The sequence below is a fragment of the Phragmites australis genome, chromosome 16 (genome assembly GCF_958298935.1).
Source record: "Phragmites australis chromosome 16, lpPhrAust1.1, whole genome shotgun sequence".
NCBI lineage: Eukaryota > Viridiplantae > Streptophyta > Magnoliopsida > Poales > Poaceae > Phragmites > Phragmites australis.
This window is the reverse complement of record NC_084936.1, coordinates 24,217,358-24,240,525: the sequence shown is the minus strand read 5'-3', so window position 1 is coordinate 24,240,525 and position 23,168 is coordinate 24,217,358. Positions and strand designations below refer to the sequence as shown.

Sequence of the window (23,168 nt, the reverse complement as noted above, 5' to 3'; positions counted from 1 at the left end):
GTTAGAGAGTAAAATATGCCCAGTTGTGGCATTTCGCTCCGAGGAGGACGTAGCACCTCACAACTACGAATGCAATACAAGTTTGAACCCCTTGTGGATCTCTGGCTGCGGGCCTCTGCCGTGTGCCGTACCCGTAGCAGTAAGTACCGCCGCCGCCTCCGGACCCTCTCCTCTCTGCCCCCGCTGGTGACTGGCAAGAACAGCGGGCAGGGGGGCCAGCGACGAGCCGTACAGTGCACGCAGCTCATCCAACCACCCTGTAGCCCGCAGACGCCTAGAAAATGACACGCGGTCCAGCGAACCAACATGTCAACTGTGCGCCGGGCCGGTTGCCTGGGGCAGCGGCACGCCGGCACCACCCGTCGAACGTGGACTCGACTGTTGTGGGCCTCTAGCCACCGCCACTGCCACCGCTACCGCTGCTCCCAGCCCAAGCCCCCCCCCCCCCCCCCCGCCTTCACGTGCCGCTGTCCTGCCCCAGGAGCCTATCGGCTGAAAAACGCTCGTCCTCCATAACCCTCCGGGACCCACTCTCTGAAGGGATTAAAATTTCACCAAATTTCAATAAAATTTCACAAACTTCAGTAATTTTGAAGGGAAATGAAATATCTAACTTCGAAATTTTCTTTCACCAGCATATAAAACCCATGGAATAAAAACGAAAAATGATAAAAATTTCAATAAAATTTCACAAATTTTAATCTCTTTATCGATATACGGAAAAATTATAAAACGAAATTGAAATCCCTAGCTTTGAGCGAGACAAACCCTCTTGGTTGTTCCTACGTGGACGTATCTTTGAGAGCCGAGACGATATACAACTGCTCCATCAGACGCATGAACAGGAGAGGCACCATCTCGGATGAATGAACCCATCGTATCATGTGCGCTTCTGATCCGTACAGTCTGTGCATCGTGGCCCGCGGCCGCATCTTGCATGCAGAGCAGAACCTTCACATCGGTCGGCTGGACCCGAGGCGAGGCGAGGCGCTTCATCTTGCCCGCCTGCTTCCCTTCGCATCGGGGGCCTACTACGCACGTACGCGCATGGGCGTGTGATCGGTGCAGCGCTTGGTGGTACACCAGCACTGCAGCATGGTCCGTATACAGTACGTATGATCGCTACACTGATACGAAGAGAGAAAATGTGGTACGATTTGCTTGATTCCTTTAAAAGTAGGTGAGCTTATGCTGATCCAACCCTGCGGCGCCGTCAATCTATGATTAGTTGATCGACGAACTGATCTTCTGACGGGCGAGTCGCAACTTGATTTAGGTGAGTCTGCCCAGAATAAGACAACACCGTATCGCGGCCGCTGTGACACACGGCAGGGCAATCTAGGGATAGCGCTTTGTCCTGTCAGGCCAGTTCCAGTAGATTTCACACTCGATAGAAGCGGGTGTTCATGTGGGAAAACAGCACCGCTGGGTCATTGGGTTAGGGTCCGACCCGAATCAGGTTTGTGGCTGAGGCTATGTTTGCCCGTGGTGGGATCCGAAACAAGCCAGACAGCCCAGGCATCCAGTCCACATGCATGTGTACGCACCGACGGCCCAACACCGTTGCACACGTGCTTCCGGTCACCCTTGCCGTGCACGTGCCGCCACCATTGCTGCGCCCCAATTGGCCGCTGCCGTCGCGCCCTGCCGGCCGTCGCTACACTGGTCGCCTGTCCATGCAGCCTCGCCTGTCCATGCTGCCTCGCCAGAGCTGCTTCGCGACCACTGTCGTCGTTGGCCCTCTCGCTACGGCACTCGGGTCCCCGCTGGGTCAGGACTAATAGTTGTTTTGCATTTGGTATCTATTTCAAGGCTAGATCAGATTTGAAGAATCGAGTTTTGAGTCTGGATGCATTCTAGCAAAATTAGACAGGGCAGACCGTTGCCATCCTTTGGGCAATCATATCTTCGACAAAGACAGTGGAACGAAATCGAGGTGCGTACCTCGACATCAAGAAAAGCAAATTCTAGACGCCGGCCGCCATCAGTGTACTACTCAGCTATAGGCAGCTATCTATCTAGCTGATGTTTCATTGTTCACTGGCACTGGGCCTGTTTGGTTGCTGCCTTGGAGAGCACCTGCTTGACCAGGAGCATGCCGGAGACGCGCCGGATGCTTGTTTGGTTGGCTCCCTGATGAGCTGCCTGACGCAGGCACGCGCAGCTAGGCTCTAGCGACCGAAAAGTGACGCCAGACTCCGGCGCCTACGGCTGGTTGCATTTTATCGGTTGAGTTCTTTGCTAACCGCAATTAATGATTGCATTGGAATGCGATTCACACTGACAGGGCCAATTAGCCTTCTTCATGCAACTCCTGCGCTGATTTTCTTGCTCGAGAGAAGCCTACGACAATCATAAAACCATTTTGTTGAGAACAACCACATGTAGATACGGGATATGGATGTGTTGAGTGACACCTGGATAGGTGGTGATTCACGGAAAGATACAAACATGTTAGTATTTATTTACTTCCTAAACGGCATGTTATACAATCCCTAATATAGTAGTTTAAAATATGTTATCTCCCAATCCAATCTCAGGCTCAGGTCGCCAACCAAACACTTCAATCTCAAGCTGTGCTTGGTCAGGCAAAAATCATCAGAATCTCACCACTTTTATCACGCATTAAGCTTAGGGTGGCAACCAAACTGTAGAAAGATAGAGTTTGTGCAAGCGTAGAAAAAAGATTCTCTCTTGTGCATGTTATATGTCCCTTTATTTTTTTCAGTTGTCGTTACATTAGAAAAGAAAGATATAAATTAAGATCTTATAAGTATTTTTTGATGAAGAGTCTTATAAAATTTCTTTTCCAAACCAGGAGCAGGGGCATGCCGGTTGATTACAATCCAAACTGAATCATGGTTGGTTTGGGAAGGTTAAAATTAGTTTTGGAAAGCTATCAAAAGGAAATAAACTAATTATATATACGCTGTACATGCTATTTTTAACACAAACAGACCCTCGGTGACTCGACGTCGATGAGTGCGTGTCGAAGATTCTGCTGCATGTCAGTTAGATGATCGTACGGCAGCCATAGAAGATGTAAGATCCACTGATCTAGTTCTACTCTAGTTAGCTGTTTATATGGCAGTCCTCGTAGGTTGAGCTAGTATGGTGCTACGTGCATTTGTTCCGAGGCTTGTAAGATCATCTCTAACTAATTTTCGTCAGGATTAGAATCTCTTTATAAAGAGATTTTCGTTTCTTCCAGCGTTTCGACGGTTCTTTTTCACGGTTCTTGTCACGAAAATATTCTTAAGATCATTACTTTTAGGACGGGATTATCTCTTATTTCTCTCCCTTTGAATGGGAGTTATTGAAGATGAGAAAAAATAAAAAAAATAGAAACGAAGAGGAAAATCAGAAAGAAAATGAAATGAAGAGAATATGATTGGGATGATCTAACAAGATATGTTACCGCTTCGTGTGCACACAGAAGCAGAGCTCGCCCTCTTTGTAAAAAAGAAAAACGAAAACTCGTAAAACCGGTCTAGCTCGTAAGACCGGTCCAACTTAAAGTCCAGTCCCATCGCACTCCTCAGAAAAGCATTCCCTGTGTCTTTAACAGAAGTTCTCTGGCCCTGGTTGGCTGGTTACACAATTCAGCTAAAGCGATCAAGACCGAATCTGGCACGGATCTCTCCCTCCCAATCAGGCGATCACCATCCCTCTGTAGCTTGTTCTGTGATGGTCCGGGTGAGCGGCACAATCGGCGGCGGAGCTTGCGCACACGACAACGAGCAGAGCACGGCGGAGCCGCTATTCAGGAAGCGGAGTTTTGGATTCAGGAAGAAGAATGTTCTACTCGGTTCAATCCTCTGTTAATTACAACGTAGAGTATTTAAACCCTTTCTCCACGCCACGCCAACTCACACCCAACTAAGCCACCAGCCGGCACAAGTCCAGACCCAACACGGGACGAAGCACATGTGCGCCAGACAACACATGGGCTCCCAGCATCAAGCGCCAGGCAACACAAGCGCCATCACCATCTCGGTACCTGACAATCCCTCCCCCTAGACATAGCTTGACCCCGAGCTGGAGCTTGTGAGTAGCGGCGACGAAGATCAAATTTGTCCTCCCAAGTAGACATCTCCGTCGGCAATGTGCTCCACTGAATAAGGCAGCGACGAGCAGTCGAAGACCCACAAGACACGAAGAAGCGCTGCAGCACTGAAATTGGAAAAACCACCTGAGCCGGATCAGTACTAACACTGGAAAGATCAGTGCTAACCTAATGAGAAAGGGGAATATGACGCTTCAACTGGGATACATGAACAACATGATGAATCTGAATATGGGAAGGTGGATCCAATTTGTAAGCAGCACGTCCAACCCGTTGTAGAATCGCGCCTAGCTTATGATTCCCATGGAAGACTGCACATTTGGCTGCAACTTGAGATAAATGATGTCATCGACTTGGAACTCACATTCATTACGATGAGCATCAGCTTGCGCTTTCATTCTTTGCTGGACGTGATGCAATTGCTATTGAATAAGGTAACCAAACAAATCCCTCTCCTTAAGCCAAGCTTCAAGATCCGGCACAATGCAAGCTTTAGTGTTGATGATCCCAAAGTGCCAGGGAGGATGGACATACAAAACTTCAAAGGGACTGCGGCCGAGAGAAGAATGATAAGAGGTATTATACTAAAATTCAGCAAGCGGGAACCATTTGTTCCACTGCTTTGGGCAAGAATGAACAGTGCAACGAAGGAAAGTTTCTAAACACTAATTGAGGTGTTTCGTTTGCTCGTTGGTCTGAGGATGATAAGAAAAGCTCATAAGCAACTAAGTATCTATAAGGTTGAACAACTCTTATGAAAGGTTTCTTGTAAACACCCGGTCCATATCAAAGATGATAGCCTGAGGAGGTCCATGAAGCTTGTACACATGATTGAAGAACAATTGAGCAACTTGCATAGCTGTAAATGGGTGAGCAAGGGGCAAGAAATGGTCCTACTTAGTAAATTTATCAATCATCACCAGAATCACATCAAAGCCATTTGACTTGGGCAAGCCTTCGATGAAGTCCAAACTGATTATGCTCCAAGCTTGAGAAGGAATGGGTAGAGACTCAAGCAACCCTGGAAGCTTCGCATGCTCAACCTCAACATGTTGACAAATAGCACAAGCAGCCACAAAGAGCTTCACCGATTCCTTGAGTTTTGGTTAGGCAAAGAGAGACTTAACCTTGTGACATGTAACATGGAACCCTGAATGTCCACCAATGCCACTGTTGTGCAAAGCCTGGAGAATATGGTTTTATGCCAATGTGTTGTTACCCACCCATACACACCTCTGGTATCTGATAACACCATTGAAAAGAGAAAATCATTCACTATTATCGGAAGAGGCACTGAGCTCAGTCAACAACTGTTGGCAATCGGGGTCATCAGCATATCCATAAATGAGCCGCTCAATCCATGAAGGTGTACATGTAGATATAGCAGTGATGCAAGCATGATCGGGGTGCCTAGATAGAGCATCAGCAACTGCATTGTCAACACCTTGTTTGTATTGGATCTTGTAATGTAAATCCATAAGCTTGAGACTGCTTTTTGCTGTAAACGAGTGGTGGAGCGCTGTTCTATCATAAAAAGAAGATTGCGATGATCTGTACGAATGATAAACTCCCGCACTTGCAAATAAGCACGCCATTTATCAATAGCCAATAACACTACCATACACTCCTTTTCATATGTAGAAAGAGAACGATTGCGAGCACAAAAGGATTTACTGAGATATGCGATGGGATGCCCGCCTTGCATGAGCATGACCCCAATGCCATAGTCATTAGCGTTGGTTTCCACCACAAATGGCTTAGAGAAGTCAGGAATAGCAAGAACAGGTGCCTTACTCAATGATAGCTTCAGTAATTGAAAGGCCTGACCCGTGTGAAGAGTCCACTAGAAGACCACACCCTTTTTAAGCAAGTGAGTCAATGGACGGCTGATGATCCCATAATTTCTTATAAACCAACAATAATACCTAGTAAGCCCCAAGAATGCCCTGAGTTGCTTGAGGGAAGGAGTGGGACAATTGACCACAGCTGAAGGTTCGGTAGCAACTCCTCGCTGTGAAATAATATGGCCCAAATATTCAATGGATGGCTGAGCAAACACACACTTAGATGGTTTCACCAAGAACTAATGCTCCTGAAGAATAGTGTCTATTGTGCTCCAAATGCTCAGAAAAGGTCATGTTGTACATCAAGATGTCATCCATAAACACCAATATGCACTGTCTTAGCAGGTGTGAAAAGATATGGTTCATGATACCCTGAAATGTAGTCGGGGCATTAGTGATACCAAAGGGCATAACCAAAAATTGAAACAGCCCATTGTGCATTCTGAATGCTGTCTTAAACTCATATCCCTCGGTAATGCGGATTTGATGAAATCCAGCTCTAAAGTCCAACTTAGTGAAAACAGAAGCGCCGACCAGTTCATCCAACAATTCATCGACAACCTGAAAATGGTTTTTTATTCTTTACGGTAATCGAGTTGAGATGATGGTAATCAACACAAAATCACCACGAGCCGTCTTTTTTTTACTAGAAGGACAGAAGAAGCAAAAGGGCTGGAGCTCGGCCGAATTACCCCCCTGGTCCAACATAGCCTGAAGCTAAGCTTCAATTTTGGACTTTTGGTTAGGAAATACCGATATGGGCGCATGTTTACTAGCTGTGTCCTTGCGATCATTAGAATATGATGATCAAATGATCTGGTAGGCAACGCAACAGGATCAGCGAACAAGTCTGAAAACTAAGTTAGCAAGCATTGTAGTGCATCCAACATCGACAGACTGTATGGCACAAATGGTGCAGAGATGGAACAAACCGGGAGCAATTCAACTCCAAGAGACACTGACCCCTCCGAAGCAATCCGTCCAGCTTCCTTGAGCTCACTTGATCACAGCGAGAAACATTATTTGTAATACCTTGCAATAAAATGTGGTGCCCACTGAGAGTAAAGTGCATCTACTTGCGGTGCCAATGAACCCGCATGGGGCTGTGGTCATCTAGCCAATCCGCTCCTAAGATGAGATCAAAGCATTGCAATGGAAGAATCCTGACATCATGAGAGAAACTGAATCCCTGGATAAACCATTGCATCTGCTTCACCATCGAGGCACATGTCATCACTCCCCCATTGGTTGCTGAAAATTTCTCAGGGTGAGTAGTCTAAATAGGAAGCTTGGGCGTTGAACCAACGCCTCACTGATAAAAGTGCCAATGCTACCCGAGTCCACCATCACCATAATGTCATCTTTACCAATGAAACCGTGGAACCGCATAGTTTTGCGATGCTTCTTAGCAGGTGCGCCCTGAGCATCAACTGATAGAATCATTTCCAGTGGTTCTTCCTCGTCAGAACCTGAATATGATCTCGACATTGCTCCAATTTGAAAGACTTCCAAGAGTTCTTCAATAAGATGTAGAGGTACTTGATCAGGACATCTGTGACCTTTACCCCACTTATCTCCTCAAGTAAAGCATAGCCCCTTGAATTGGCGATAAGCTTTCCAAGATTCCATATTATCTTCAGGAATTCTGTCAGGTTGATTAATGTCCTCTCTTTAGCATTGCCTTGCTTGGTCTTGTCACTGGGAGAGAAAGCCCGGCTCCCAGATTTGTTGTACTCTTTCCTCACACCTTTCTTCTTGTGAGATTCCAACTCTTCCTGCAAACGTGCAAGAGCCGAAGCAGTATCTACATTTTTCGGACAATGCAAGGCAATAGCAGAGCAAATGTCTTCCTGCAAGCCCCCTAAGGATCTAGTGAAAAAAATACACATCATCGTAGGAGGTATTATAGAGCAAGATGTTATGTGCAAGCTGTTCAAAACTGTTGTACTAATCTGAGATTGAACCTCTCTGCTTCAGATTATCCAACTGACTCATGTTCTCCTTATATTGATCATGTTCTCCTAATATTGATCCCTATCAAATCAATCACACACAGCTCTACACATCTCCTCCCAGCAAATCACAATCCCACACAATTCATATGTCTGCAACCAAGAGGATGCAGCACCAGTGACATTCAACGCAGCAAACCTAGTTTTGAGACTTTCCCCAACTGAATAGACCTCAAAATACATCTCGCACCGATCCTTCCATAAACATGGGTTTTCTCCATTGAACTTAGGAAACTCCAATTTTGGCAGCGGACTAGATCGAGGCATCAAATTTCTCTTATCATCTGATAACCTAATCAGATGGGGATTTGTCTCGGTGAGCATACCTATGACCGGGAGCGGTTGCAGGGTTCGAAGGATCCCAGAGCCGTCATCCTGGGTTAAAGGTGCAACACGATGCCCATTGGGCCACTCTAAGGTCGACGTAGGTGGGTGTGCAGCCTTCAGTGGAGTCATGTCGACGAGTGGCAACAGTACCGGAGCAGGCCGTGGCTATGACTCCAATGTCTGAACCCGGGTAGTCACCTCCTCCGTCTTCGATAGCAAGGTGCTCAGCAACTCATCGGTTGTTGAGCGCCATGTCTCGATGCCGTTGAGCTTGTCCAGGGTTTGTTGAAGCATCATCTTGAACCCTTGAAATTGTTTTGCCAAACCCTCCATGGATGTCGCATCTGAGCTTCAAACTTCGAAGGCTTCTTCAGTGGCGCCAGTGCGACGGAGGCAACGACGAGGGTGGTAGAGGGCTTTGATACCAATGGTGACGGTCCCAGTGACCAGCACAATCGGCGGAGGAGCTTGCGCACACAAGAACGGGTAGAGCACGGCACAGCCGCGAGAAGGAAGCAGTGTTTTGGGATCAGAAGAAGAATGTTCTATTTAGTTCAATCCTACGTTAGTTACAACGCAAAGTATTTAACCCCCTCTCCACACCACGCCAACTCACGCCCAGCTAAGACACCAGCCAGCCCAAGTCCAGACCCAACACGGGCCGAAGCACACATGCGCCAAACAACACGCGCGCTCCCAGCATCAAGCGTTCACGCCTCTCGCGTCGTCACCATCTCGGTACCTGACATGTTCCCAAGTCTCTGATCCTTGGAAGGCAAGAGAAAGAGACGGGGAGATGAACTGCTCAAATCATACACGACGCAGACTGTGTCATGCGTTTACGGAATCGGGTGGAGCCAGTGTGGGCTCGCCGTGTCCCGGTGCGTAGGGAGCACAAGGGTGGTGCCGCCATCGGGGCAGGCCCGGCAAGACGACCCCTCCTCGCTCGGACAGAGACTGTACATGAACTACCCGGAGCGGGTCCTCTGTTCGTGAGGCAAATGCCAAGGCTGGGAGTGTTGGCTGCTGGTGATGACCATGACTCGACAAATCGTGAGCCCTGCCCGCGGCTGCTGCTACCTAAGCTAGGTGCCATATCGAGATCTCATATCTGGTATAATGGCAGAGCAGCAATACATGCCTTGACAGGGATAGATGTGCAGTTTGGGCTATGGAGAACAGCAACAGCCAGCCCGGGCGCCATGACAGGGTACTGCAAATCTACAACGTAAACAACATGGATCGGATACAATTGTACATGTAACTTACACAATTATAGGCTGCTTGGCGATAGAACGAGGCCCGTTTGGGACACGGGGAAATTTTCATATCCTACGTAAGTTGAATTGTTTCATGTGAGATTCATAAGCCCCAAACATGCTTCAATACTAAAAAAGAAAGGACGCCCGCCTTTACAAGTGCCGTTGATCTTGAAGACAAGGCACATCAAGCAACAGCTGGGAGGAACAGAAGATGCTGCAAAGAAAGGGAAGTGTTCAATTCGTACTCGCAGCAAGTTGGAATTGCCCGGCACCGAAGACAGAGGGTCATTCTCAGGCGCGGTAGGATGTTCTTGTCCGCCTTTCGTGTTTAAATTACATGTAGCACCGGGCACCGACGTTCAATGAAACGACTTGTCATCTTCTCGCTGCTTGGACGGTAGGGCTTAGGGTGTGATTTGGTTAGCCCGCATGGACCATACACGTAGATTGAGGGAAAGAAAATTGAATAGAATCATATTTGTTAAAAAGTGTTGGCGGAGATAATTCACGCAACTGATTGATTGATTTCATAAGTCATAAATGATTACACATATATATAGCTAGCTATGGCTAATGGGAATCATGGCTAATGTGAACACTAAACTAATGTGAATACTAGTGGGAATGTATGACTAATATGAACAGTAAGCTGGTGTGAACATGACATCTGTCTAACCCATCCACGCAGTCTGAGCGTCTACTCACAGACGTTCAGACTCGAGACATAGGCAATCTCTTGGTGAAGACGTAGGCAATCTTGAACATCCTCCAATTCATATCGTAAGCCCCCTCATACTGGAGTGTAAGCCGACAATTGGCTCAAGATGATGATAGCCCTTTTATTACCAAGGTAGCCGAGAGCAAGGTGATCGTGGTCGAACCGTAGAGGAGGATGCAAGCCTAAAGCACCAACACGAGCACACGCGTGCACAAAGTCAGGTTTCCGTCCGTGGACCTCGACTGGCAGCGGTAGCCTCAATGGGGTGGCGCCAGCGGTTTGGAGGTGTTGGAGGAAGGCGCTAACTTGGAGCGATAGCTAGCGTGGTGATGAGAATGAGCAGCATAGGGTAGAATTACTGTTTGGAGAGACGGGAACCCCGATGATGATAGCGTGACCACGAGCATCGACGTTGCAACCATGATGGGCGATGCAGTGACAGACTCATTCTCGGTGGTGTGACGGGCTCGTGCTTGCTGACGATGAGCCGGCGACGATGATCCGATGTGATGACAACGACGGACGACGCGCTCGGAAGGCCGCAAATGAGAGCCATGTCGACGAGCGCGTCACGTCCAGCCGCGAAGCCATCAGAGGAGAGGTCGAAGCTAAGGCGGTGAAGTCCAAAGCCGAGGAACGTCAACGGGTCGGTAGGGCGACGCAAACCGATCTATGATCCCAAAAAATAGAAAAAAAATCAATCTGAAGATGATCGGGGAAAACTCTAATTTGTGGTAGCCGATATATGGATCGGTGACACAAACACTAAACTACGGGTTACGCAGCTCCGGTGGAGATCATGGGGATTGATCTCCTCGAGGGCGGCGTGACGGAAGCGATTTAGTAGCTCGGTTAAGGAACGAAACCCTCTGATACCATGTTGGCGGAGATAATTCACGCAACTGATTGATTGATTTCATAAGTCACAAGAGAATCATGACTAATGTGAACACTAGTGGAAATGCATGACTAATGTGAACTCGATGTGTGAACTCGATATCTGTTTAACAAAAAAAAGAATGTTTGGTTGATTGTATCTGTCTGAAGAGATTGAGCATAGTTTCTATTTGGTTGACCGAATCTAAGGCTAAACGAGAGATTAGATGTACTGAGATTATAATTGATTGCCCGTATAAGGCTGTATAATTAGTGGTCAAATCTATTTGACTTGTGAGCTCACTTGCACATACGGATGCAATGCAATTATCCGTCAGCCCTCATTCAAGAGTAAAACTCGATCTCTTCATCACTTTAAAACTAGAATGAGAAGTATATTTACATCCACGACTAAAATAATAGAAACCGATAACCTAACGAGCTTATCAATATACGCTTGCATCAGACTAAGATATGGCTCATGCATATAACCAATCACGTGTTTTGCTGCTAAAAGCCTACTGCAGTCTACAGTCTTGTCTGAACGCAAGTACGTCGGATTCTGCATTTAAGTAGTGTCATTTTCTGAGCTGATATCTATGCCCGGAGGCCGATGCAGTTCATCTGATAGAGGCAGTATTTTCTTTGTTCGGCGTAAAGCTCCGGGGCTTTCCAGTGCCGTAATGACAATGCATGATTACACACGCCTTCTTCAATGTGGTTACCTGATCTGATGTGCTGTTCACGCACCTGGAAAGTTTGCATCGAAGCAGAGATCCATCAGAACATCACAAGAAAGGATACGTGCTGAAGTCATGAAAACAGTGCCATAAACAGTATTATGTGTTTTGTGAACAGTATTAGTGTATATGAGCTTACTGTTGTATATGTACTGAGTGGTAAGTATTGTGCCTACTGTTCACATACTGTAGTAGAGACAAGTCATAATTACTGTTCGTCCGGGACTTATCACACAAGAATGTATAGCTGAAATGGTGGATCGGGCCACCAAGGTGCAGCTCACATGCCGAAAGGCCTGCTAGTCCACATGCACGGCACAGTAGCAAAACTGCAGAAGTCTAGCTCACAAGGCCGAAGAATTTTGGAACGGAAGCATCAGCCAAGATGGCTAAATTCAGGGGCGATTAGGTGAAGCCTCGAAGCATTTATACCCAATCTGATCCATTGCCGCTACATACATCATGTCAGCCGGCATCATCTTACATGGACAAGAGTACTTGTGCGTTTCACTCGACTATACTATGCTTCGTTCAGTTCATTTTTATGATATGAATCGAACCTTTAGACTTCAGCGCTGAAACTTGCAACTACCAACCTGACCACGGCCAACTTCCAGTCTAGAGCAGAAACGCGGCATATATGGAATCAACTAGACTATGCTGCTTTTTTCTTTCTGATATGCTCTAGTTATCAGTTCGGTCTTATGTTATGGACCAAAGCTCCAGACTTAAACCTAACCCGCAACTTCCAATCTAAATTACCAACAAAGAGATCCAAAATCTCCAACTCCTAGAACAGAAACATTAACCACTAGCATCATGTTATACAGACTCAGACTACCTGTGAGCATGGAAATCAACAAATCTCTGCTAACTGGATGTTTTTTCAACCTCCTTCAATTACCAAGAACCAGTTCAGTCTTATGACAAGACCAAGCTTCAGACTTTCAACCCTAAAATGTACAATTTCCAATCTAAATTATCAACAAAGAGCTCCAATATCTAACTTTTAGAAGGGGATATAGCCACTGCCATCATCTTACACAGACAAGAGAACCAGCGTGAATAAATTCAACCCATTAGATGCTTCTTCAATATCCCTCAGTTATAAGTTCGGTCATGACATGAACCAAGGGTTCAGACTTCAATCCTAAAACTTCCAACTTCAAGCCCTATAGTACCAAAAAGAGCTCCTCTGTCTCCAATATCTGGAACAGATACAGAGCCATTTCTTGCAAAGTTCAGTGAGCTCCATCAGCATGACGCTCCACAACTTCTCTTAGACAATGCAATCAGGGGCCAAACAACCATGAACTACCCCCATTTATATTCTTATGAAACCGTACCACAGGAACTAGGACCATCAGTCATCAGGGTACATAAAGTGCATGAGAGGGCACAGAAGTGCAATAAAGCCTGCTTGCATGGTTGTGAATCAAAGAAGCACGTTAAGCACTGGTACACTCGACTCTGTTGATCACTAATATACAACAGGCATTTGGGGTTTCCAAATCCTGACGATATGTACAAGTACCATAATGTTAAATACCTTGTCAAGTCTGATCATCATCAACTCAATTACCAGGGGCCTGTCAATGTTCTTCGCAGGCAGCGTTTCTTTTGAGCATTCGGATTGCTGATCACTTCCAGGACCTGTTCACAGACAGTCAGTTTTTTAATCATTTATCTAAACAATACAAATGGATCATATGTAAATAGATGCATGTACAAGAGGATTTGCAAGGAAAGAGGCCGCATGTCAACTTACTGCATAGTAGATGGATTAAAAAGAAAAACTCTACAAAACAGAACACCCACGATTGTGTCAGCTATGCATGGATAATGGCTTGCACACTTGTCTGAGGGCCTGTTTGTTTCAGCTAGAGATTCTGAAAAGCAGCTTATAAAAGCTGGATTGTGAAAAGCTTTTAGACTGTAGATTCTAAAAAAAATTTAATGGATAGTTTAGTAAAATGGACTTTCACAATCTATCAAAAGCTGAGAAAAACCAGCTTCTCAGATTCTCACAATCCAACCAGCAGATTTTAAAAAGCTATAACCAAAAGCTGCCTGTTTGTTTCAGCTTCAGATTATAAAAGCTGAAAGCCAGAATCCGAAGCTGAAACAAACAGGGCCTGAGCCATGCTCCACGACAATGATGCCATCTAACCTGTTATTTACAACTGAACTCTGCAATGAGCTAAGCAGGGGTGGACCCACGTTGAGCCCAGTGGGGGCCTAGGCCCCCACTCAATTCCGACCCGTAACCGTATATATCAAGTTTTCATCACTAATGCCCTCTCTGGCCCAACTTGTAGAAGCCCAACAACAGCCCAAGTGTCCCCACTCAATTTTTTCCCTGGGTCCACCCCTGGAGCCAAGGCCCGCTAGCCAAACAACCAGGTGAATTCAGTTACCATGATAACATTACCAGTATACATAGATGCATTGACCATGTACTGCTACTTGTGATCAACAAAAAACACTGAAGTGTGTGATAAATTATTAAAGTTTGATTCATATAAGAAGCTTATGAATGTATCAAACCTTCTTGCTGTATTAGGTTTGCAAGTTAGTGGGATATTAAAAAAAATTCGAGTGAACAAAAAGGAAAGGTGATCTAAATTCTAGATGAATAATACTGGGACTGGTGTAAGATATACTACACCGAGACCAAAAAAAGCAGCAGCTATAACCAAGGGCATAGTAAACCAATGGTTAGACAATGTTTGCAAATCTGACCAAACAATCCACAATTTTTGCTAGGCTGACTTATGATGAAGAGAAAATAATCATTTGGCAATATAACTGAATTCATGGTGTTACAGAATCTCAAAGTACAATAACCCGACTGCAGAAAAAAAAAATGCCATTTAATGTTTTCAACATTGCATATCATCATGGAAGTTATGAATATGATACGTATGCCAGTCAGTAAACGCAAAAATGTGAAAGATAATAGGGTTTCGGTTCCAGCTAGAAGTGTTTCAAGTTTCATCATTAGAATTTGAGCAAATTTCAGAGAACTGCACTTATGTGCTCAAAATTATCGCAAAACGACACTTTGAAGTCATTATCACAAAACTACACATACTTTACGCATATTATTAGAAAACTACACTTATTGGCATGAATTGGCATGTCAGGCACACTTGTCAACCACCCTAAAGTCAGCAGAAGCCACATGTGCATGACATGTGGGTCCTGGTAGTCAGTAGCTGCTAAAATGTGTAATTTTCTGATAATATGTGTAGTTTTGTGATAATTTTAGCGCACAAGTGTAGTTCTCTGATATTTACTCTTAGACTATTAAAAGATTCCATCTCTATGTCATGAGTCCAAGTGAATTGAGATAAATGCAAGTTTGCTTGGGTGAACCGTAATGAGAAACTTCCATTCAGTAGAAGTGTTAATGCACCTCAGGCAACACGTGGCGCTTTTCCCACCTTCCCCAAAATCTGTAGCCTCTTATGTGATAATTACCTAGGAGTGGCCAAATCAACCGGCATCCTAAAAAGCACATTTAGGTTGCCTACATCAGCATACTCGCCTTCATTACCTCTCACGTAATCATTTGTCCCCTCATCACCTTCAAGAAAGGCTGCCGCCTCTCAGGTTCATGTCAAAACAACATCACTCGCTATGCCTTTGGTGTACCGATTGATGAGGATCAGTCCCTCCAATGTACAAGGTGTTCTCTCGCATGGAGATGCATTTGTCTAAAGTGTTGTTTCTAAAGTTGCACCTTTTGCAGAGCGCTCATGTTTAACATGTGAGTCAACCCCTTGGCGGACTATAAATAACAAACCTCTAGCTCTAAAACATGGATACGCCACCCAAGGGTCGTATCCGTGTCGGATGCGGTGTCCGATACGGATACACCCCGGATACGCGGTGGATACGTATCCATAGAGTATCCGTAAAAAATAAATATGAATTAATCATATACCTGGGCCCGATACTTCTGAGCGTCTGGGATACGTGTCTCTGATACAGTCCAACCCACCTCTGCCTGTCTGTGACCTAATACTACCCCGGTGATTCTATCTGCCCAGTCGCTAGTCGCACAGCCACACGCCTCCCTCACTGGCCAAACACTGTGCGCAGTGCCTCACTGTCATGTCTTCTTCGTCGCCGGCCACCTCCCCGTTCTTCTTCACCGCACGCAGCGCCTCACTGCCACCGCACATGTCTTCTTCGTCGCCGGTCACCTCCACGTTCTTCTCCAACGCCTCAACACCACTGCTGCACGGTGCACGTCTTCCTGTTCCAAGGGCAAGCGCCGGCGCCACCCGCCTACACGGGTCCTACGAGGCCCTCCTCAATGACCCGAAGCAGCCAAAGCTTCCGACGCAGCCAGAGCAGCCGAAGTTGTTGTTGTTCCTGGCGAGGGGCCTCGGGATCGACCGCATCACCTCAGGCCTCCTGCAACCGGTGAGTTCTCCTTCTCCCCCTCCCCTTTTCCCCCCTTTCCCCTCCCGATTGGCTTGGCAATAGGGTTCATTTTGTAGGATCTAGGTGTTGGACACTCTGTGTTCCTTCCGATGGTGAGAAGATGGCGTATATGTGGTTTATTCCCATTGTTATTTGTGATTTATTATTTTAAAAATATATATATACTAAAACGTATCTGCGTATCGTGTTTTTTGGGAAAATGGTGTAGACCTCCAGCAGGTCCCACTCTCGGCACAAGTTTTCATGCATAGCTTATGCTCTTAAGAACACTTTTTACTTACAAATTATCTACCTCCCTTGTAAAAACGTAAATATAAGCGGTCCTGTTCTCCCTTACAAATTCTAGTGCACCTAGTGATGAAGCTACACAGGTTGACTTTGGTCAACTAACCCATAAAGTGTCTGGATACAACTTTCAGGTCAAATAGTAGTATTACTATTCTATATGGAGTTCTGAGTTCTAATACCATATCGACATCATTTTCCATATGCACGAAAATCCAAGGATAGACCAGCAACCATAGCTTACCAAACCAGTTCAACCAATGTTATGAAAGAATGCATCTATATAACAAACAATGGAGCATAGAAGGCTAGTTTCAACCAGTTTCCCTATTGAGTGAAAAAAAACTCCGAAATTCACTAGATGAAAAGAGGAATGCATCCATTTTTAAGTGTACAGTGAAAAGAACATCAAGAACAGAGTTGGACCCACAAAATCTACCTGATTTCTCTGCATTTCCATCATTTCTTCCTGCAAATTTAAGAGATAAACAAGATTAGGAATCACCACCACCCAGAGATGCCTATAAACTTGACAATGACAGAAATTTCGAATGTAGCCGTTGGAGAATAAATAATCTTGAAAAAGATATATCTACCCTCATTATGGCACAACAATGTTCATAATTGATGTTACATTGTTGTTCATTCAAAATTACCATAAAAAAGTTTCCATAATTGGTGGACATGTAAAATATCGGTATACCAATAGACCGTCCTTCAAATTTTGCAACATGGCACTGGTGAACTGTCCATTTTAATTTGGAAATTAGTTTGGAGGAGTTAGAAGATTCATTAGTTGACAGCATAGAGTAACCTATAACTCTATAAAGCCATAGAATAGGATTATTCATCCCCTGTTCGGATGAAGGGGGGTTGCTCCAAATCCTATCCAAACAGGCCCTCAATGTTTCCCCTCTTTAAAGTGATGATAAAGTGGCAAAAGTTGGTCATTGCACCATTTTTCATTGCGTTTGACTCAAGAGGACAGTTGAGTGAAAAGCAATTTCACATTGGAATGGGTAGACAGAACACAAGGGCAAGGAATTATGTTGATTTGTCTATCTGGTGGGAGGGGACTTGGGAGAGAGGAATAAAGATGCCTATTGTTCTGTGTAATAGCATGTTTCTTTTCCAGATTAAGTATTATTCAAGTGCTGTGTTTGAAGCATGCTATTGATTAAAAATAATGTAAAACTTCAAACAAACAAAAATTTGGCATTAAAATGAATTCCAAGACAAAACAACTGTATGATCGCTATGCAAAAGTTACTAAAGTTCAAGATATATAATATATTTTAAAAGAATTTTTCATGTTCTAATCCCACGTATTTCCTGCCCAGCTCTTTCAATTTTGAAAATTGAAACAAAGTGCTACTTCTCTCAAAATTGTCTGATTGTTTCAGTTCAATTCCACTTCAATTATTAAAATGGTCTCGACTCCCTAGAAAACTAAATAAATAAAATAGAATGGTCTCAACTCTCAACTTTTTTTTTTATTCAATTCAGTTCTGCTTGTATCAATTGTGATAATCTCCACTTATTCTTTCAAATTGTTTTGACGCAATGCAACACAACACTTGTTCAAATGTACTTCATTAGAGATGAAACATTTTAAAAATTGAACAATTATCTGTACCCAGTTTCCAAAGCCTTGAGACCAACTCACTGAAAATAATTCACTATAGAACTAGACATTTGCAATTCCAACAACGTTGATGAAATAATATCAATTAGCATTGTGACAGATGTGCAAATGTAATCAGAATCCCTTTCAGTCAAATGATATAAAATACTCTTTAAGTGCACAGAAATGGTGCAAATGACACATACCTGCTTCTTCTGCAATTCTGCGTTCAGTTCCTTGAGTTTCTGAACTTCAGCTTCCAACTCCATGGTATAAGCCTATAAATTGTAAAAGATATGACTGAAACATGAAACTAGAGAAAAAATGTAGTGTCAAAGCTACAAATGCGACATGAAAGCCAGATTGCATTTACAATTACTATTTATCAAATATCCATTGTTTTCAACAAGGCATGGAGCCATGGATAAGCCCAATGTGCCGATTTACCAGAATCGTAATACAATATTTTAGCACAGCAACTTGCAATAGGAAACAGCTACTTATGCAACACATGCAAGAATTCAGGACAAGGGTATTACCTGCTTCCGGGCACGGGATCTAGCCGCAGACTCCCTGTTCTTGATCATCCTCCTCTGCCGCCGCTCAACCACCTTCTCTACACCCCCACCGCTCCTCCTTCCCCTTATCACCCCCTCAAAGGGGTACGGCACCGGCGCCATCGGCGAGGACAGGTCCTCGTTCCCCTTGCCCACAGAATCTAGCTGGGCCACCGCCGTATCCACCAGACTCATAGTGACCGCAGCACCCGCCATCCCTGCCACCCCAGGCATCAGCCCATTGCCCATGGCCTGGTCCCCAATCCCCACCGGCGCAAACCCCATCGCGCCGGCCCCGATGTCATTGGCGCCCCCAGAGTTGCCGAAAAAGATGGAGGAGCCATTATTGACCGCCTGAATCGGCCGCGGAGCCACCGGCGGCACGAGGACGGCAGCCGCCATCTCCGTCGCCGCGGCGGGGTTCTCCCGGACGACCCCGGCCCTGACCAGGAACTCCTCCAGCGTCATCTCCCCGAGGGTCGGCTGCCGGCTGGGCTGCGGCTCCCCACCACCGGCCGTCCCCGGCGGCGGCACCTCGCGCATGACGTCCCGCCAAACCTCGTCCACCGTCTTGACGCTGAGCGTGCGGGGCAGGGTGAGGGACCCCTGCCTCTGCAGCGCCCCCTCCTCGCCGGGCGCCGCGGACGCCGAGGCCGAGGCCATGGCCTGGCTCTCCTCCGCGGTCCAGATGCTCCTCAGCAGCTCGTCCATGTTCATGGAGCCGAAGTCCTTGCCGAGCCCTCCCCCCATCCCGCCGAGCGTGCTTTGGAACTCATCGAACGTCAGCGAGTAGATCGACCCCTGCCTCGACAGCGCCCCCGCCCCTCTCCTCTCGCCGTCCTTCAGATCCATCCCTCCCTTCCTCCTCCCTCCCACTGCGACGCGGCGGAGGAAGAGGAAGCCGAGCGAATTTCGCGCGGCACTATATAGGTTACTTGGGGTGGCGCGGAAGCAATCGATGCGTGAGACGGCCGAATTGGAAGGCAAGTGACTGTGCGCCCCTCTCCGCTTTGGTGATGGGTTGGGTTGGGTGGGCGGAGGCAGCTGCTCCCTGTCTCGCCGACTCGCCCTCGCCTCACCTCGGCTCGCCTTGGTGCGGGGTGCGCGCGGCGGGGGCGGGGGCAGAGTGCGGCGGGGACAGGTGTCCCCATCCCCGCGCCGGTGCGTATAGTGGCCACCCCCGGGATCCTCTGCGCCCGCCCACCTACCCAACGGTATTGCTGTTACTCCACTCCTAGCGGGGTGAAAGACGCGGCGCAGAGGATCCGAGAGCTCTGCGAGGCAGTGGAGTGGGAAGCGGAGTACGTGGCGGCGCAGCGAGGCGTGGACCGGGCTGATGCGACGTCGCGCCAATCAGAGCGCGAGACGTGGCGAGCATCGCCTCCGTTGGCTGCCAGTTTTTTTAATCCGACAAGAACAAAGAGTACACCACGGAGTCTTGACCTCGGTGGGCCCCGCGGAGGCCGTGCTTCTAGCAAGCGGGCCATCATCGCGGGCCCCTAGGTCAGTGAAGGTGATAGGGTTGGTGGGTGTCAGGGGGCGGGGCCGGCGCCTTCTGGGAAGCATCGTACCTACCAGATATGGTAGCAGATCTGGGTAACCTGGTCCCTTTTTGGGTTTCTCTTCTCGTGCTTCGTACGGTACTGCTCAGCGGTTGAAGAATGGAGAGGATCAGTGGTGAGAATTGGGACCAAACAGAAATTTAACAAGTGCTTGTCATTTTGGACATAGTATTTAGGTCCCGTTTGAAATGCGTCCCAAATTTTTTTTGCAGGATTCAAATAAAACTATTGTGCTCGAAACGGGTTCATGAGATGTTAATTAAACCAGCAAATTATTGTTGAGCTTTTCACATTGAGTTAGTAATCTCATTTTAACAAGGGACTTAGATGTTATCATGTGCTACCATAGATGTCGCTTTAGCAATGCTCTTGGCGTGAAACGAAAGGCTTCGTGCGGCACGGTGCCATGACGCACACATGTGTATGTACAGATCAATGATGCCATGAAGAGGTTTTGGTATGTGTGAGCAGGTGATAAATAAATGTTTCCCCATACTATGATTCATATTTCATATAGTTAGTTTGAATCATATGTTGGAAAAGTAATATATAATTATCACAATGGCCGCTTGAGGATTGTAGTCATTGATAAAATTTAAGGCAAATAAAATTTTGGTGAATTGTCAAAGATTTTTCGGATCTAGACTATCGTTGATGGATGCAAATTAACAATTCTATTGCTTTTTAGTGACTCGGTGAATGATATCCTGTTTCAAACTAATGCAAGTAAGTCCATAATAAAGCCTCAAAACCACAATAATAGGTGTCTCCTATAGATATAGAGGTACAATATTAGACTGCTACCATCATTTATAAGGAAAAGACTACGACATTTTATACCGAACAACAATTGTCGCAACATACATAGAAATGAGCATGCAACCTTTTTTTTTGTTTCTTGTCTATTTCTTCCTGAAACATCTTCATCATTGTGGACACTATATGCCATCACCGATGTCTCTAGTTGCATCACCACCATTGTTTTCTCACATGCCCTTTTGCACCCCACGTGATCGTGTGGGGAACATGTTGCCGAATGATGGTTGACATGAGTTAAGACCACACAACAAAAGCTTATCACTTAGGTTTATAGTTATCATGACACAACTAGGCATGATGCCGATGTAAGGTCAAAACCCAAGCTAGTCTAGATAGAGGCACACCAACTATGTGGTGTCACTATGGTGCACTTGGTGTGATAATATATGTTGTGTGCGATAGATTAGGCGACCTTTCTTCAATAAATGTTCTCAATTTTTTCCATAAGACTATACCTTTTCTAAAGAATGATCTAGGGTATGCTTGATTGCTTGCCACATGTCACTGCAAATTTCCTGACGAAGTCAGGCAAGCTATAACCGTTGCAATGTCTAACTTCCTCATCACATTTTGTGCTAAAGTAGACCAAAAATGAAACCATGACAACCGAAAGAATAAGGTGTAGTCCTTCTTAAAAGTTTATAAGATCATAACTATGATAATGAACATCACATCCACCCCTCTCTATTGCTAGTGCAATGGAGAACTACAATACTATGTCATTAGCTCATCTATATCCATTCAACGAATAAATCAACACAAGGACAAATCCAGCAGGGGTTGGGGTTGCTCAAGCTCCATACCCGCTAGCACTTCAAGGAGAGAGGGGGGGGGGGAGTGAGAGGAAGAAGATGAGCCATTACTAGGCCATCCTACGTCCACCACTAGATTAATACATTTGATTAGATGATATGTACATTATTAAATATCGCTATGATGCAAATACACCATTTATATCCAAATTGATAATGGTGTCATGACATTATAATATAATTAGGATGCAAGTACATACTTAATTGATATCTAACTACCCACTCTAGTTAAAAAAACCATCACAGCTAACCAAGTGATGAACTAAGAAATAAACTAGCAATTGGGTGGAATAGTATTTTTAGTTCAAAAGTGTGGGTTTTGGTAAAAATAATTAAAACTTGATTCCTAAATATAATGCTCCCAAGTGAACAAACTAAAGCAAGGCTAATTTTGGTAGTGACATAGATACCCCACCCTTCTTTGAGGTTTATGCTTTCGTAATTTTGTAGAAACATAAAATAAGAAGATCCTCTATTTATCACTGGGTACTTCAGATATTATGATTTGATATTGAAAAGGCAAAGCTTCTTTGTATATATACCACTTAATGACTTGAATTTATATCATATGTCATCGACTGTGAGTTAAAAGAAGCATGTCAGTTTCTTTGAAAAATGCCTGGATCGCCCCCTCGAGTGGCTGACAAGTATGGGCCACATGTCAATTGGCTTTTTCCCACCCTCCAATCCAATCCTAATTCAAACCTGCAACCAACCAAGAGTGAGAAAGGTGAGGGTGCTGCCACCATGATGGTGAGGACGAGCTTCTATGGCTGGCGGGGCTTTCATGCTCATTTTCCTCCAAAACTCACATGTCACTGTAGCTCTACTACTAGACTTTGAGCAATCACCGTTGCCCCTCAAGGCCTCGACTTCAGCCACCTTACAGAAACTCAAAGGAAGAGGAAGAGGGAGAGGGAGAGGGAGAGAAGAGCTAATGACTATTTTACCTCTTGTTAGGTCCCGTTTGGATGGGAAAAACTTTTGAATTCAGACCAGAATCAATGTAATTCCTATCAAACGATGCTTTTTAGCAAATGATTTGAATCCAAAACGTTTCTCTTTTTCACACTGCGAGGGAAGACCAGGTGATATCTCCTGTTTACGAATTGCTTCCTTCTTATTTATAACTGACATCCTCTTTTGAGAATTAGAATTTATCTGACTAGCCAAACGATTAGATAAAGTGATTCTGATTTAACAGAGAAA

At 45.5% G+C, this 23,168-nt stretch overlaps 1 protein-coding gene across 2 annotated transcripts; it reads right to left on the bottom strand.

Annotated features, from left to right (window-relative positions):
• Nucleotides 1–12,907: 12,907 nt before the first annotated feature.
• Nucleotides 12,908–19,965, bottom strand: LOC133895287 (bZIP transcription factor TRAB1-like). 2 transcript variants are annotated; one of them, XM_062335500.1, is made up of 5 exons: nt 18,749–19,965; nt 18,416–18,487; nt 17,025–17,054; nt 13,395–13,498; nt 12,908–13,261 (listed from the first exon to the last, which is right to left on the bottom strand). In XM_062335500.1, exons 1-4 carry the CDS (start codon nt 19,616–19,618, stop codon nt 13,424–13,426), a joined length of 1,047 nt encoding a protein of 348 aa, XP_062191484.1. In that variant the 5' UTR covers nt 19,619–19,965; the 3' UTR covers nt 12,908–13,261; nt 13,395–13,423. The 2 variants fall into 2 exon arrangements, with proteins under 2 accessions (XP_062191484.1, XP_062191483.1); XM_062335499.1 differs by having other exon boundaries at nt 12,908–13,498.
• Between the last annotated feature and the right edge of the window lie 3,203 nt (nt 19,966–23,168).

Coding starts and splice junctions, on each gene's coding strand:
- LOC133895287 (XM_062335499.1), bottom strand. CDS start 19,618: ATGGATCTGAAGGACGGCGAGAGGAGAGGGGCGGGGGCGCTGTCGAGG. Junction 18,488..18,748: donor GATCCCGTGCCCGGAAGCAG/GTAATACCCTTG, acceptor TACAATTTATAG/GCTTATACCATGGAGTTGGA. Junction 13,499..17,024: donor TGGAAATGCAGAGAAATCAG/GTAGATTTTGTG, acceptor GTCTGTGAACAG/GTCCTGGAAGTGATCAGCAA.